This window comes from Megalops cyprinoides, chromosome 7 (assembly GCF_013368585.1).
Source record: "Megalops cyprinoides isolate fMegCyp1 chromosome 7, fMegCyp1.pri, whole genome shotgun sequence".
NCBI lineage: Eukaryota > Metazoa > Chordata > Actinopteri > Elopiformes > Megalopidae > Megalops > Megalops cyprinoides.
This window is the reverse complement of record NC_050589.1, coordinates 25,659,460-25,674,133: the sequence shown is the minus strand read 5'-3', so window position 1 is coordinate 25,674,133 and position 14,674 is coordinate 25,659,460. Positions and strand designations below refer to the sequence as shown.

The window sequence follows — 14,674 nt, the reverse complement described above, 5'->3', positions numbered from 1 at the left end:
TGCTTTGATTGACACTCCCCTTCCACACACTGTCAACATCAATGCAGAAGGTGGAAAAGGTAAAAATGACACATGTCATCTATGCATCCTTGCACTACCATTAGCTGGTCAGTTTACCAATGCCAGCCAATTGTGTTGCAGTGTTAAACTCCCTGTACAGAAACTGGTCTGAGCAGTTTTACTGATCAAACTCCACTGCCCCCTTCTGGTGTAAAATATAAGTGAAAGTGATGAAGTGGTAATATCCAGTTATGTCTCTGTAGATGTCCTTTTCCCTAGCTTTTTTTTGCTGAATATTTTTTCACAATGTAAAAACAAAACATGTATAATTGAAAAGGAATAAAGGATTTGCACCAAACTGTGTTTCAATACTTGTTAGTAGTGCATAAAACGGTTCTCAAATGCGGTCAACAAAAAGAAATAATGTTGAAATGTACTGTTAGTGGAGAATCACAATCTGTAGGTTAACATTTGAGGACATGATTTTCAGCCTTGTCCAGCTTATGGAATTGTAGGTCATTTCAGCTTATTGACATGATGAATCGTCAGAGTAGAGTACTCGCTCATTAAACTTGTATAATCCTGAGATGTGTGATTTCCCACAGCTTCTGGAGTATGTTTGATCAAATCAAAGTAAATGACCTGCCTGTTGTCTACTGCTTTTCCTTGGATTACCTAATTTACCATGTTTCTCTTAAAATGCAACACAACTAAACATATAAAAGGAATAGTAATAATAACAATAATGTCATCATATAGGCCTAAATGTTAAATGTAACCAAGCTTGCTACCATGGGAGCACATCAAAACCTGCTGCATAACAGCTTAACTCAGTTAATGTAAACCTGGCTGTTTCTATAAATTCATGTCCTCCAAATTAATCAAATCAGATATGCTCATGGAAAAAAATGACACAATCTTCATGGAGATTCTGTTAACTTTACTCTGCAAGCTTTAATATTGCATCTATAAACAGATTAAAATTAATTTACACACTTCCAGTCATTGCTCTTAAAGGAAACATGCACCTCAGTAAAGCTGTACATAATTCTGGAATTGGTAAAGATTTGGTGCTATGTCTGACAGATTCAGAGCCTCCAGATGAAGAACATTTAGTTATATTTCCGGGCTGTGGGCGTCTGCCCTTCTTTAGATCACTTCAACTAACTGTACACGATTGTATCAAAAGACAAATAAATACACGCTGAAAAGAGTAATACCAGCAATCGGTGTTTGTGGTCAAATAGCGCCACCTGTCGAGGGAAAAAGCTTACAGCACCTGGTATTCCCAGGCGGTCTCCCATCCAAGTACTAACCAGGCCCGACCCTGCTTAGCTTCCGAGATCGGACGAGATCGGGCGTGTTCAGGGTGGTATGGCCGTAAGCGACAGCTACTCCTTCATATAGCACTCTTATACGTGTCCCCTTGAATTTCAGCTCGACGTCTTATGGGTTTCACTATACACTTACTGCCGTTTATGTCATCATCAAAGCCTGAACGTTCATCCAACACAATCATCACAGCAAGTGTAATAATGTCCTTAAGTGGAAAGCGCTCTTCTTCTAAATCCAGCCAAACGACAGACTGGTACACTTCATTGTTAGCTCTATACTCACTTTAATGCTACACTCACTTCCCACTGCGCTGTAAAATGCACACGCAGCCCAAGTTACATTCTCCTTTTTGATCTTCAGTCATGTTACTGACACAAGGATACAAACAAAACATACACATTTTCAAATGATCACATTGGGGAAAACAAAATACAGAATATCGTAGCGATTAATAATTCATGCTGTAAGCATTAAACAAGAATAAACATGAAATCAACCTAACACTATATACACATCTTTAACATCTGTTTTTGAATTAAAAAAACCAGGGGAGAGCGCGAACGCAGTCCCCCACTACCAGAAATTATGCAGTCGAGATTCCCACATTTGGGGAATTCGCAGGGGTCAGCACAGCCGGAGTGCAATGACTGAGCCTCGCCCTGGGTGAACCACCTTCTTGATCATGGTATCTCCCCTGCCAGGTAAGTATGATTTGCATACGTCAGAAATCAAGTTACCATTCTGAACCATACGTGTCACAGTCAGGGCGAGTGCATTTTGAAAGTCGCTGAAGGCGCAATACCTTGAGACTAAACTAGCTGTGAAGACTGCCATTCGTTCATGTCTGCAGTGGAAGATCTAATTTGTATTAACTCGCGATCTGCATTTCAAGAACGTTCAATTTTCCCATAATGCCACACTGCATATTTGCAAAATAAGCAGAAGCAAGTGTGTATGCCAGAAATCGGCACGAAATGCTAAAAATTTGCGCTTTGTAAAACAAAGCCAAAGGCACACTCTGCTTGTCGGTGGAAATGGATTGCTTCAGACTTCTTCAAATAACATGTTTTGCCATACGCGTTTTGCATCGATTTTGAGTCTGAAAACTGCACTTCCCTCTGTGCTCACTAGGTGGCAGCACAGGACACAACTCCCCGCTTTGTTCCCTAAAGATTATCTAAACCGTGTACCTAACAAGTATAACCTTACATGACAGCTACAAGCAATCCTTCTACAGATATTACCATTTTACCACTTAATCGAAATCACAATGGATTTCGGTCAACTTCAGCGTTTTCGGTTGGTAAATAATTCACAAAAACCGTTTTTTAAGTTTTGTTGAAAAAAAAAAAAAAATTAAGTCGCACAGTTAATTCAGTGTATTCACTCTGATTATGTAGCCTAAATGGTTTAATGTTTGACGTATAACCAGTGAGCTAGTTTACATTACTTTTCTCTCAAGTTTTACACTTCATTCAATCTCCTGCCCATTTGTACCCAACAGGCGCAATTCAACAAACTGACACTGCAAAACAAACGTCTACTCTGCAAAATAGGCCAGTTTCAAGTTTACTGAAATGGCAGATATACCAGAAAGATCAACTATACAATATTAAAGGGCTATAGTAATCTACTCCCGAGCTTTCCTTTTCAATTTACAATAATTTAGGTATTTGGTAAAGAGTTCCCATCAAATAATCCCGGAGGGGAGTGCCATGATTCAACTCGAGCTTGTAAAGTGAGCTTCCATAATACCAGAAGTTACTTCAAAATTAAAGCTCTTAAATATAAAATATTTGTTATAGGTTTATCAACTGAAAGCTGAATCAAAATACCAAGAATGTTTCGGGCCTAGTTGCGTATTATAACAAAACTCTGGATGTTTCCATAATCGGTAGCTAAAACTCTACTATCTATCTCGGTATGAATACGTTATAAATAACAGATTATTGAAGAGGCAGCTCACCTCACGTGTACGAAATACTACAGCCTGCCACACTTGCGATTTTCGTGTGTGTTTTGTAAAGTTTGTAGATTCGTGTTGCTGTCATTGTTTCATGGCCTACAATCTTCTCAAAGATCGTAGCACAGCCGCCATCATTTGTGAGTGTCTCAGACTTGTGGTGCAACACGCAAGCGTATAGTATACGCCTTCACACCTGCTTGTTTCGTCATTACCGATAGAAGAGGGGTTTAAAAGGTGCAATCTGTAAAAATCGTTGCTGATAAAACTTTAAAGCCAACAAGGAGAAATGTAAGGTCTTGTCTCGCTGACCAGACATAAGGTTAGAATATACACGTAACATCGGAACTACATTACGCAGTTAATTAGCAAGTATGACTCACATGTGAGGTAGGGCAGATGTAAATCGTATTCAACACATAGTAATTATAAGTATAACCATTTTTGTTAGCAGAGGAATTGATATTGTTTTTAATTTAATTGGTATTATTATTAATTGATATATATTAGACCACCTAGTCTCTCTTCATGAGGAGCTGAAGGAAATCAGTGTTTCAGGTGAATTTCAAGTTTCCTGGGAAACTAAACACATCAAAACAGGTTTAGCAATAAGAGTTTGGAAAGGACTTTATTAACAAGCTTGTTTAGCACATTACTCTAGCGCTATGGCAGCTGTGATGTACAACAAGGATAGACTGGCAACATCTGCCTAACACTCAACTCCTTATGGCTACATTATGCTTAATTTATGGGCTTTATTAAGCATTTACAGTAGATTTTCTTTTGGACTGGGGCCTAGTTTTGCCAGCTCGAAGCCTGACTAAAATAGATTTGTTTCCATAAAAATGTCAAAATTAAGTTTAAAAACATCCATGACATAATCAAAATTCCTATAAATGCAAAAAAATCCATTGTCAGTAACAAATTTGATTTCAAAAAAGATTTTTTTTTAAGTAAAAAAACTTCCCTAACTTCCCTACAGCACAGAGAAACAGCTATGACACCTACAGTCACTGCAGCAATGAACTATTCCAAGGAATACCTGACTGTCACTAACAAGGTAAATACAGAATATGATGCCTGACCACATGTTTTAAATTAATATTACTTTTGCCAAATAAAAGTAACCTGGAACCAATTATTTGGAACCCAATCTTTTAACACAATCAACTCAATTCTTCAGTGATTTTGCAAGACATCTGAAAACATTCCTGATGTGTGTCTTATAATTTTCTATCAAGTCAATATCATTTACAATCATTTTCATCTGTGAGGCACCAAAGGAGACCAAAAGATTAGCCAACCTGCAGATGTGTAACAGACTCACCTAAAATATTCCAGGTGTTTGAGTGAACTGGCTCAATGGCCACCTGCTGTTGTTGTGGTCAGCCTGGCATAAGGCCTCCTGCACACACAATGTGGGCTCAAACTCCATAGCTAATGTGATGTGTAATAAGACACACTTCCTTTGTGCCTCCATTGAGCTCAGTGAATGGACAGAGTGTGGGAAACTGAGGAGAACACAGTCTCAGAGCCCAACTGGGACAATAGCTGCTGAATCCACAGGTTTACATCCTGGCACTAAAGACTAATGGGTGTTCAGTAGGTATCATCTCCATATTTTAATCTTATTTTTTTTTCATCTCTATGTAGACATTGTATTCAGGGTTGTAAGGGTACATGCAAGAGGGGAGGGAACTGATCTTGCAACTCATAGTTAATGGAAGCAACAGTGAAGTACAGATTGTGTGTGAAACATGACAAATGCAGCTTTTTTTTTTTTACATCACTGAAACAGCTGCATTCTGTAATGAGTTAAAATGTGCCTGTGTAATGCAGACATTTAGAATGCTTAAATAGAGCCAGAGAAGTCACATTAAGCTGTTTCAATTTTGTTAACATATAAACACTGAATATAAACATATGAGAAAAGAGCAAAAATTAGGTTTTTGGGCTTTACACCGAAAACAAACTGGCAACATTGAGAAATGTCTGCTTTAAAAAGTTTTTGGAAACTAATACTTGTGTGTTTATCTATATAAAACTGATTAAAAATCAGTTCATTGGATTTGGTAGGTTTCACTTTTAAAGCATTTAATTCTGGTTTTCAATATACGCAATAATATTTATTAAATACAACAATCAACACCACTGGTACAAAGCCTTTCTCAGGACACTGCCCAGATGAACAAGAAGTGATGATTAACAGAATTTGACTTTTTGTCATCCAATGTACCAGTACTACTGACTGCATTAAAAGATTATTAAGGAACTGTTAAAAACTGCCAGCAGGTTGTTCCCCTCTGAGCACATGTGCTGATTACCACTTAGAAATGGAGCACATTCTCTCTAAATGTTTGTGTTTATCTGACTGTATTAAGGGATATTTGTCTAACAAGCATTGTCCCAGTGGGCTTGTCTGAGACTCTGCTGGTCTTGAAAAGAAATTTGCATTTAACTGGGCACACTTCTATTATTCAGCAGGAGTTTTCTCAATGGGCAGAGTGTGGGAAAGCTCAGGAGAGCAGAGTCACACTCATAGAAATTCATATAAGATGGAGTTTTAGGTAAAAACTGATTTTGGATTTTTAGATTTTGTATTTTGGTGTTTATAAAGGAAAATACTTACACGTGATGGAAAAGATTGCCTGGTGCAAATTTTGTAAATTTGTAGTGTTACTGTGATTGTCATTATGAAGCTGTATCCTTTTCAGGTGAAGCAGTATTTATGTATGAGTGACCACTGCTATATAGTCCTTCCCACCAGATGGTCCCTGCTGTTGGCCTCTATCTGTACACAGGGCCAATTACCATCACTAATGGTCTATTCACAGGACTCTGTGTGGAAAACTCAGACCCATGGTCTACTCAGAGCAACTACCAGCCCAAGGGTTGTGGACATCTGGACTCCCAGCATCAGGCTGTGCACTGACCACTTTCAGAACAGAAACTGAGACAGTATGGTTTAGTCGCTCCTTACAAAATCGCATGACGTTACTTGCAGAATAAGTACTTTTTAAGTAAAGATCTTTAATAGGTCATAGTAAATGCAGGATTAGAAAATGATGTTAAGATATTATAAATGAAGCATGAAATTTTTGTCGTTCTTACCCTCTTATTGAGGATGATGTACAAAACAGAGAATTATAAGTAATTACAAGTTTACATAAGGTAGTAAAATGACATCTACTAAAGCAACTAATTTCTGTTAGTTTAATTGCTGTAATTTCAATTGCATCAGAGCCAATTCTTCCAAGATAACACAGTCTCCAAGAATTGAAATACTTACAAACGTGGATTATAAAATACACTGTAATGATTAATGTTGAGACGTGTCAATCCCACACATGTGAATTACAAGATGACAGATCAATATACACATTTAAGACAACAATAGAAATATGTCTAAAATGACACAACTTGGCAATCCAATTTTATTTCAGTTTCCAATCAAAGAGATGTGTCATCATGGATTATAAAACACACTGTAATGATTAGTACTGAGATGTGTATCAATCCCACACGTGTGCATTATTATAATGACCGTGTCCTCTGTCACTGTCATTGATCCCAACATCAGGCAGGAGATCTGCTCTCTTTACAGGGTCACCACTTTCCCAGATTCACAAAGTGCTCTGGGAGTCACTCTCCATCACCCCCTACCCCTCCACCTGTTCCCCTGAGATGAGCTCATTGTCCCCCTTCAGTAAGAACTTCATTCAGCATGTGGCAGCTTCACATTGCTCATTGTCCTCCCAGGCTCTCCCATTGGCTGGACACTGTGAGAAACTCCTAAAACACCAAGACCCACACACTGATATGGAGATTATGGACTATAAATAGGAGTGGGGAGACCAGCACACATCAGACTGACTCTACAGTACAGAGAAGCAACCATGGCACCTACAGTCACTGCAGCTATGAATTATTCCAAGGAATACCTGTCTCTCAATAACAAGGTAAATACAAAATCTGATGACTGAATAAATTATTTAAACTAAGTATTAATTTTACCTAATAAAAGTCACATAAAAGTATCTGGAACCAGATAACTGACAGTTTTCCTGTTTTCCTTCTGCAGCTGAGAAAGCCAATGGTGGAAAAGATGCGCAGAGATCGTATCAACAGCAGCATCGAGCAGCTCAAGTCTCTCCTGGGCCCAGAGTTCCTCAACCAGAATCCTGACTCCAAGCAGGAGAAAGCCGACATCCTGGAGATGACCGTTTGCTTCCTGAGACGGCAGCACCAGCACCAGCAAGTTAACACCATGTCCTGCTCTGCAGCTGTCAGCGAGGGCTACTCCAAGGGTATCCAAGAGGCTGTGAACTTCCTGTCACAATATGAAGTGAAGACACCGTCCCAGAGAAGACTGCTGAGCCATTTCCAAACCCTGAAGCCTTTCTCTGATAAGAGCAGCAGTTACAGTGTCCTGCCGCAGCTGAGCTCCCCAGCCCGCTACATCACCAGCAAAGAGGAGACTTCAGCCAGCAGCGCCCTCTGGAGGCCCTGGTAGAGTCCCTCAGACTGTCATTGAACTGTCAGTAAAACAGAATTGAACATGCCTGTCATACATGGGCATAAACAGCAATTCTCTGGATGTAGGAAGTTTTCTTCCAATTCTGCATTTGCAGGAGGTTTAATGTTATAATTATATGAAGAGAGAGCTCTGGCAAGAGTTATAATTATTGCTACTAACTGATAAATATAAAACACTGTTGCTTTCTCATCATAAAAATGTGTATTTTATGTAAACACTTCAGAATTATGAAGATAGTCAATGATAATTGATTAATATTCAGTCTTTACTGAATATGTGAATTTGATGAAGTTTTTACTCATGTTGGGTATGTTCTGAATATGTTTATTCTAATTAATTCAGAAAAAAAACTTCTATGAAGGAAAACATTGATTGTATAGCATTTTAAATGCTTAATGGAAAACAGTGTCCTCACTTGGAACTTCAGTATTGGCATGATGGCCTGTTAGATTACCAGGAGTTTCCAAGTGTCTAGTATAATATGCCTGAAAATTGGGAAGGTGTAATTCTTGGAAAAGAAGCATCTTTTTCTAATGTTATCTGATAATGATATTGTGAAATTTGGTCTTGAATGGAGACCCTGTGTTTGAAGTACATTAATTGTTTACCCATATTGGGTGTGGTATCTCAAATTTAGCATTTTCATTGAAATTAGTAATTACTTTCTGATTGTATCAGGAAAGGAATAAATCTTCTGTGAAGTCAAGACTTGATTGTAGCATTTAATTGCTTAATGGTAAACATTGTCTCCACACCTGGAACAAAACTACTGGCATAATGGCTGTTAGATTCCTTGTGTGGAATATCTTGATTATAATGTGTCAGACCATCATTTAAGGAGGATTGAAACATAAAAACTCTCGTTGCTGACTGAGAAATGTTAAAGTGTTGAAGCTTTATATCTCCACCTATCTTTCATAAAGGTTTGTGTTGAATGTACAGCTTCATCTTAATTTCACTCATGTCTTAACGATGTCCTTCATTTGGCTGTGAGGAGTTTCAGTCTGCAAGAAAGACTGTCATTTTATGCAATTTTCATTGATCCCGTTTGGATATTCTGTTCTTCATTTTGTCAAGAAGTTAAGTGGTAATCCATTCCATTTCAACCAAAGATGAATAAATTAAAAAAGACTTGCAAACTATAACATTGTTTCCTTGTTTTATTTCACAGTGTAAAAAGACATGACATGATTTAAGCATAGAGCATATCATTTTAACAATCTACTTCATGTATGCTCAGTATAATAATAATAATAATTATTATTATTATTATTAGTCGTAGTAGTAGTCGTAATAGTCGTCGTAGTAGTAGTAGTCGTTAGCAGCAGCAGCAGCAGCAGCAGCAGAAATAGTCGTATGAGTACTATAAAATAATTGATTTATTTTCAGGGAAGATGTCCATGCAGTCATTCGGACAACGTTCGCATATACGTCGGTAGTCCCATAAGGTTATAATAAAGTTTAAAAATCCCGATCGCAGAACGGGACGTAGCGGACGTAACTGGATGTAGTGAAGGCAACGCTTCCGGCACGCAACACGTGTATCTCATGTCTCATGGAAATAAAGCGATTGCGTTGCCAGGCGTATAATGGTACAGTACATAGTATACCATATACTGTAGGCCTATATGGTGTTCGCACAACGTCCAAATCACATAACATCCTATTTCGCAGAACATATCGTGGACGTTAAGCGACGCATGGCTGTACTCCAAACCACATACAAAGTAAAGTAGCAATAGATAAAGGTGTTAGGTGCCCATCATCTTTTAAGCTCCATCCTCACAAATGTAATTTTCCACAGCAAAATACCCGAGTATAACTCAAATTTGATTTGGCTGTGGCAAATCAACTCAATTCTTCAGTGATTTTGCAAGACATCTGAAAACATTCCTGATGTGCGTCTTATAATTTGCTATGAAGTGAACGTCTTTTACAGTCATTTTCATCTGTGAGGCACCAAAGGAGACCAAAAGATTAGCCAACCTGCAGATGTGTAACAGACTCACCTAAAATATTCCAGGTGTTTGAGTGAACTGGCTCAATGGCCACCTGCTGTTGTTGTGGTCAGCCTGGCATAAGGCCTCCTGCACACACAATGTGGGCTCAAACTCCATAGCTAATGTGATGTGTAATAAGACACACTTCCTTTGTGCCTCCATTGAGCTCAGTGAATGGACAGAGTGTGGGAAACTGAGGAGAACACAGTCTCAGAGCCCAACTGGGACAATAGCTGCTGAATCCACAGGTTTACATCCTGGCACTAAAGACTAATGGGTGTTCAGTAGGTATCATCTCCATATTTTAATCTTATTTTTTTTCATTACCATAAAGACATAGTGTCTGGTGCTGTAAGGCTAAATGCATACGTCGAGCGCAACTGATATTACATCATGTAGTTGGGGGAACAACAATGCAGCAGGTTTTACATTGGCCAAAGTGAATTGTCAACAGTATGACATCACTAAAATAGTGGCATTATGAAGTGAGGTAGAATGGACCTGTGCAATGCAAACACAGGAAGTACTTCAAAGTGCCATATAAACTCCATTAAAGCAAACAGTTTGTTCGTATATAAACACTACATGGAAAGATTGAGAACAAAGTAACAGGAAGTTGACAGGCTTTTATAGGTTGGAATTGTAAACTGCATAATTCTGTTTAACTGCACATGATGACATTTATTAAATATAACCATTAATATGAAACTGCTATCAGATTAACAAAAAATGATGACAGAGACAATCTGACTTTTTGTCATCCAATGTACCAGTACTACTGACTGCATTAAAAGATTATTAAGAACTATTAAAATTTGCTGGCAGGTTGTTTCCCTCTGAGCACATGTGCTGATTACCACTTAAAGATGGAGCCCATTCTCTCTAAATGTTTATCTGACTCTGTATTAAGGGATATTTGTCTAACAAGCATTGTCCCAGTGGACTTGTCTGAGACTCTGCTGGTCTTGAAAAGAAATTAGCATTTAACTGGGCACACTTCTATTGTTCAGCAGGAGTTTTCTCAATGGGCAGAGTGTGGGAAAGCTCAGGAGAGCAGAGTCACACTTCCAACATCACAACCAGCCTCAATCCCTCCAGGACCTGATGTTTGGCTGTACACATGGGGGGCTGCAGTCTTTACTGTGGGGAAATCAGGGTAAAAATTCCCTAGGAAAAAGAATTTGATAGAAATAAATTTACAAATGGAGCTTTAAGTAAAAACCCTTAGAGGGTTTGTATATGTATATTTTTGCATATGTATTTTGGCGTAAAACTTCACTAGGAAAGAGCACCTGATATAAACATATTTGAAATGAAAATTCAGTGCAAACTTTAAGCGATTTCAGTTATCTGCATTTTCATGGTTTAAGGGCAATGGATAAAACTGTTCAGAAAGGCTGATCACATTTTACTAATTGTTTATACCATACCATGTAATTGTATCATACAGAATATGTCACTGTGAGGATTCACCTAATTCATGTGAAGTATCATTGTTGCATGACTCACCACTGGTAGATAGTATTTCCGTCCAGATGGTCTCTGATGTTAGTCTCTCTCTGTACTACAACACAGAGTCAATTACCATCACTAATGGCCTATTCATTGTGTTGGATAGTCATTGTGGTGCATTGACCACAGCACACAGGACTTGGTGTGGGAAACTCAGAGCAGTTCTATACTCACAGCAGCAATCAGCATAAAGACTGTGACATCTGGACTCTTAGCAATCAGGTTGCACACTGACCACTTTCAGAAAAGGACAGACACTGGAAACATATTTCTGTTCCCTCCACAAGAAATCACATCTTTCACATGTCATCACTAGTTATAGAACTGACTGGTTTTAAATATAATCTTTGATCACATATAGCAAACATAGGATAATTTTCTCTAAAACATTTGGAAAAAAACAAGTGTATTTTCCCCTGTATTTGCCATCAACACATAACATTGTATTTGTGTCCATAAAGTAAAGTATGAGATGTCATGTCAACAAATAGAATACTAAGTTGTTGTTTCTTTTTTATTTTTGCACAAAAAATAGCATGCAATATTCATAGTTCTTTAAGATGACCTATCCTATAGGTTCCACTGAGATTATGGAAATTCATATTATATACATCATGTACGTAGCACTTCAGAATCAATTCAATACACGCTTGATATAAATATTCGATCAAGCTTGAATAAATATTCGATCAATCTCAGTCCACACTGAGAGAAGTACTTATCATCTTGGATTATAGAAACTGCTATGATTAGTAATTATTATTACTGTAATGATTAGTGTTAAGACGTATCAATCCCACACGTGTGCATTATTATGATGACCGTGTCCTCTGTCACTGTCATTGATCCCAACATCAGGCAGCAGATCTGCTCTCTTTACAGGGTCACCACTTTACCAGATTCACAAAGTGCTCTGGGAGTCACTCTCCATCACCCCCTACCCCTCCACCTGTTCCCCTGAGATGAGCTCATTGTCCCCCTTCAGTAAGAACTTCATTCAGCATGTGGCAGCTTCACATTGCTCATTGTCCTCCCAGGCTCTCCCATTGGCTGGACACTGTGAGAAACTCCTAAAACACCAAGACCCACACATTGATATGGAGATTATGGACTATAAATAGGAGTGGGGAGACCAGCACACATCAGACTGACTCTACAGTACAGAGAAGCAACCATGGCACCTACAGTCACTGCAGCTATGAATTATTCCAAGGAATACCTGTTTCTCAATAACAAGGTAAATACAAAATCTGATGACTGAATAAATTATTTAAACTAAGTATTAATTTTACCTAATAAAAGTCACATAAAAGTATCTGGAACCAGATAACTGACAGTTTTCCTGTTTTCCTTCTGCAGCTGAGAAAGCCAATGGTGGAGAAGATGCGCAGAGATCGTATCAACAGCAGCATCGAGCAGCTCAAGTCTCTCCTGGGCCCAGAGTTCCTCAACCAGAATCCTGACTCCAAGCAGGAGAAAGCCAACATCCTGGAGATGACCGTTTGCTTCCTGAGACGGCAGCACCAGCACCAGCAAGTTAACACCATGTCCTGCTCTGCAGCTGTCAGCGAGGGCTACTCCAAGGGTATCCAAGAGGCTGTGAACTTCCTGTCACAATATGAAGTGAAGACACCGTCCCAGAGAAGACTGCTGAGCCATTTCCAAACCCTGAAGCCTTTCTCTGATAAGAGCAGCAGTTACAGTGTCCTGCCGCAGCTGAGCTCCCCAGCCCGCTACATCACCAGCAAAGAGGAGACTTCAGCCAGCAGCGCCCTCTGGAGGCCCTGGTAGAGTCCCTCAGACTGTCATTGAACTGTCAGTAAAACAGAATTGAACATGCCTGTCATACATGGGCATAAACAGCAATTCTCTGGATGTAGGAAGTTTTCTTCCAATTCTGCATTTGCAGGAGGTTTAATGTTATAATTATATGAAGAGAGAGCTCTTGCAAGAGTTATAATTATTGCTACTAACTGATAAATATAAAACACTGTTGCTTTCTCATCATAAAAAGACAAACAGAATTCAACGTTCCTGCCATATATGGGCATAAAAGTGGATTCTCAGATTTTAGGAAGTTCTCTTCTCTTAAGTACTGCTTTTATTGATACAATGCATCTTCCAGATTTTGTTTTTTCTTCTATGAAGTTTTAAATAAGTATTTGCAATCAGTCTGTTTTTAATATTAAATTGGAATGGTTATTAAATTGGAAAAGTTATTGTTTCACCAATATACCAACATTATTTCTTATTGTTCAAGAAGTTTGTTTTATCTTTATTTGTTTCTTCATTGAAGAAGTTTCATGTTCTTTTTTGAAAGAAGTAATTGTGTTTTCTTGTTCCACAGAAATTTGAAGTTCAAAAGTATCATTCACGCATAATGTGTTAAATATTGTATTGTTTCTGCTCAGTTTTTATGAGTAGGTTCGTAATTAAGGACCTCTATCAGAGGTTACTCTATTAAGATATTGTATCTTACTATTTGTTCCACAATATTTGTGCTGAAAATAGAATACATGACAATTGTCATGAAATAAACACAGTCAAAAAAACATATCTTGCTTTGCATCAATTATTTTGTTCAAGTGGGTTTAAGCATATGGGTTTGAGTGTGAATGTGGCATCACATGAAGTCATTTAGATTGCTTAGAAAATGGCACATGCCCTTGTGTCAAGGATATAATGTCAAGGTTAATTCAGAATTGAATTGCCATTCAATGACTAATTCCAGATGTGAAAATATTTTAATTATAACTGAAAGTGATTTCAGTTCAACTTGGAACTGTCCTCAACACATGCAAGATAAAAAAAAAAGTTTGTCAGCACCTGTATCTCTTGACAAAACTGCCCAGTTAGTGTCATTATCAAGAACTGATTTTCCACTCCCACTTGTGTAGCTAATTAACCAAATTGTAATTCCTAAAATGGATGGTAATTTTGTCATTGTTGTATTGCATAAATGATAGTTCATTCTAGTTCATTCGTGACAGAACTAGGAAGCTTTAGTCTGGGCACCCTTGGACCCTGCAACCCTGCAAATCCAGGCAAGTTTAGCTTCTCTCTCTTCCCAGGTAATTATGTATGCCACATGTTTTAAACAAAATTTAACACAGAGTTAGTAAATCAACCTATTGAGTGACTGATCACATTTTAGGTATAAGAAAACATGGCTAAAAAACAAAATATTATTTCATAATGAAATGCACTCTGATGATCATATATTATCCATTCCTACTTTTCATTTCTTTCGTTAGCTGCTGAATATTGTAAAATTATCATAGCCATTGTCTACTATGCAAAAAGCTAAAATGTCCGAACATATATTTG

At 38.1% G+C, this 14,674-nt stretch overlaps 2 protein-coding genes and 2 non-coding genes across 4 annotated transcripts; 2 read left to right on the top strand and 2 right to left on the bottom strand.

Annotated features, from left to right (window-relative positions):
• Window positions 1–1,267: 1,267 nt before the first annotated feature.
• Window positions 1,268–1,386, bottom strand: LOC118781447. The gene has a single exon (XR_005005105.1). It is a non-coding gene; the product is annotated as a 5S ribosomal RNA (ribosomal RNA).
• A 494-nt stretch (window positions 1,387–1,880) lies between these two features.
• On the bottom strand, window positions 1,881–2,044 carry LOC118781437. Its single transcript, XR_005005096.1, has one exon. It is a non-coding gene; the product is annotated as a U1 spliceosomal RNA (small nuclear RNA).
• A 5,143-nt stretch (window positions 2,045–7,187) lies between these two features.
• On the top strand, window positions 7,188–7,811 carry LOC118781278 (transcription factor HES-5-like). The gene is made up of 2 exons (XM_036534242.1): window positions 7,188–7,257; window positions 7,380–7,811. Exons 1-2 carry the CDS (start codon window positions 7,195–7,197, stop codon window positions 7,809–7,811), a joined length of 495 nt encoding a protein of 164 aa, XP_036390135.1. The 5' UTR covers window positions 7,188–7,194.
• A 4,710-nt stretch (window positions 7,812–12,521) lies between these two features.
• LOC118781298 (transcription factor HES-5-like) lies at window positions 12,522–13,138 on the top strand. Its single transcript, XM_036534267.1, has 2 exons — window positions 12,522–12,584; window positions 12,707–13,138. Exons 1-2 carry the CDS (start codon window positions 12,522–12,524, stop codon window positions 13,136–13,138), a joined length of 495 nt encoding a protein of 164 aa, XP_036390160.1.
• The last annotated feature ends 1,536 nt before the right edge of the window (window positions 13,139–14,674 follow it).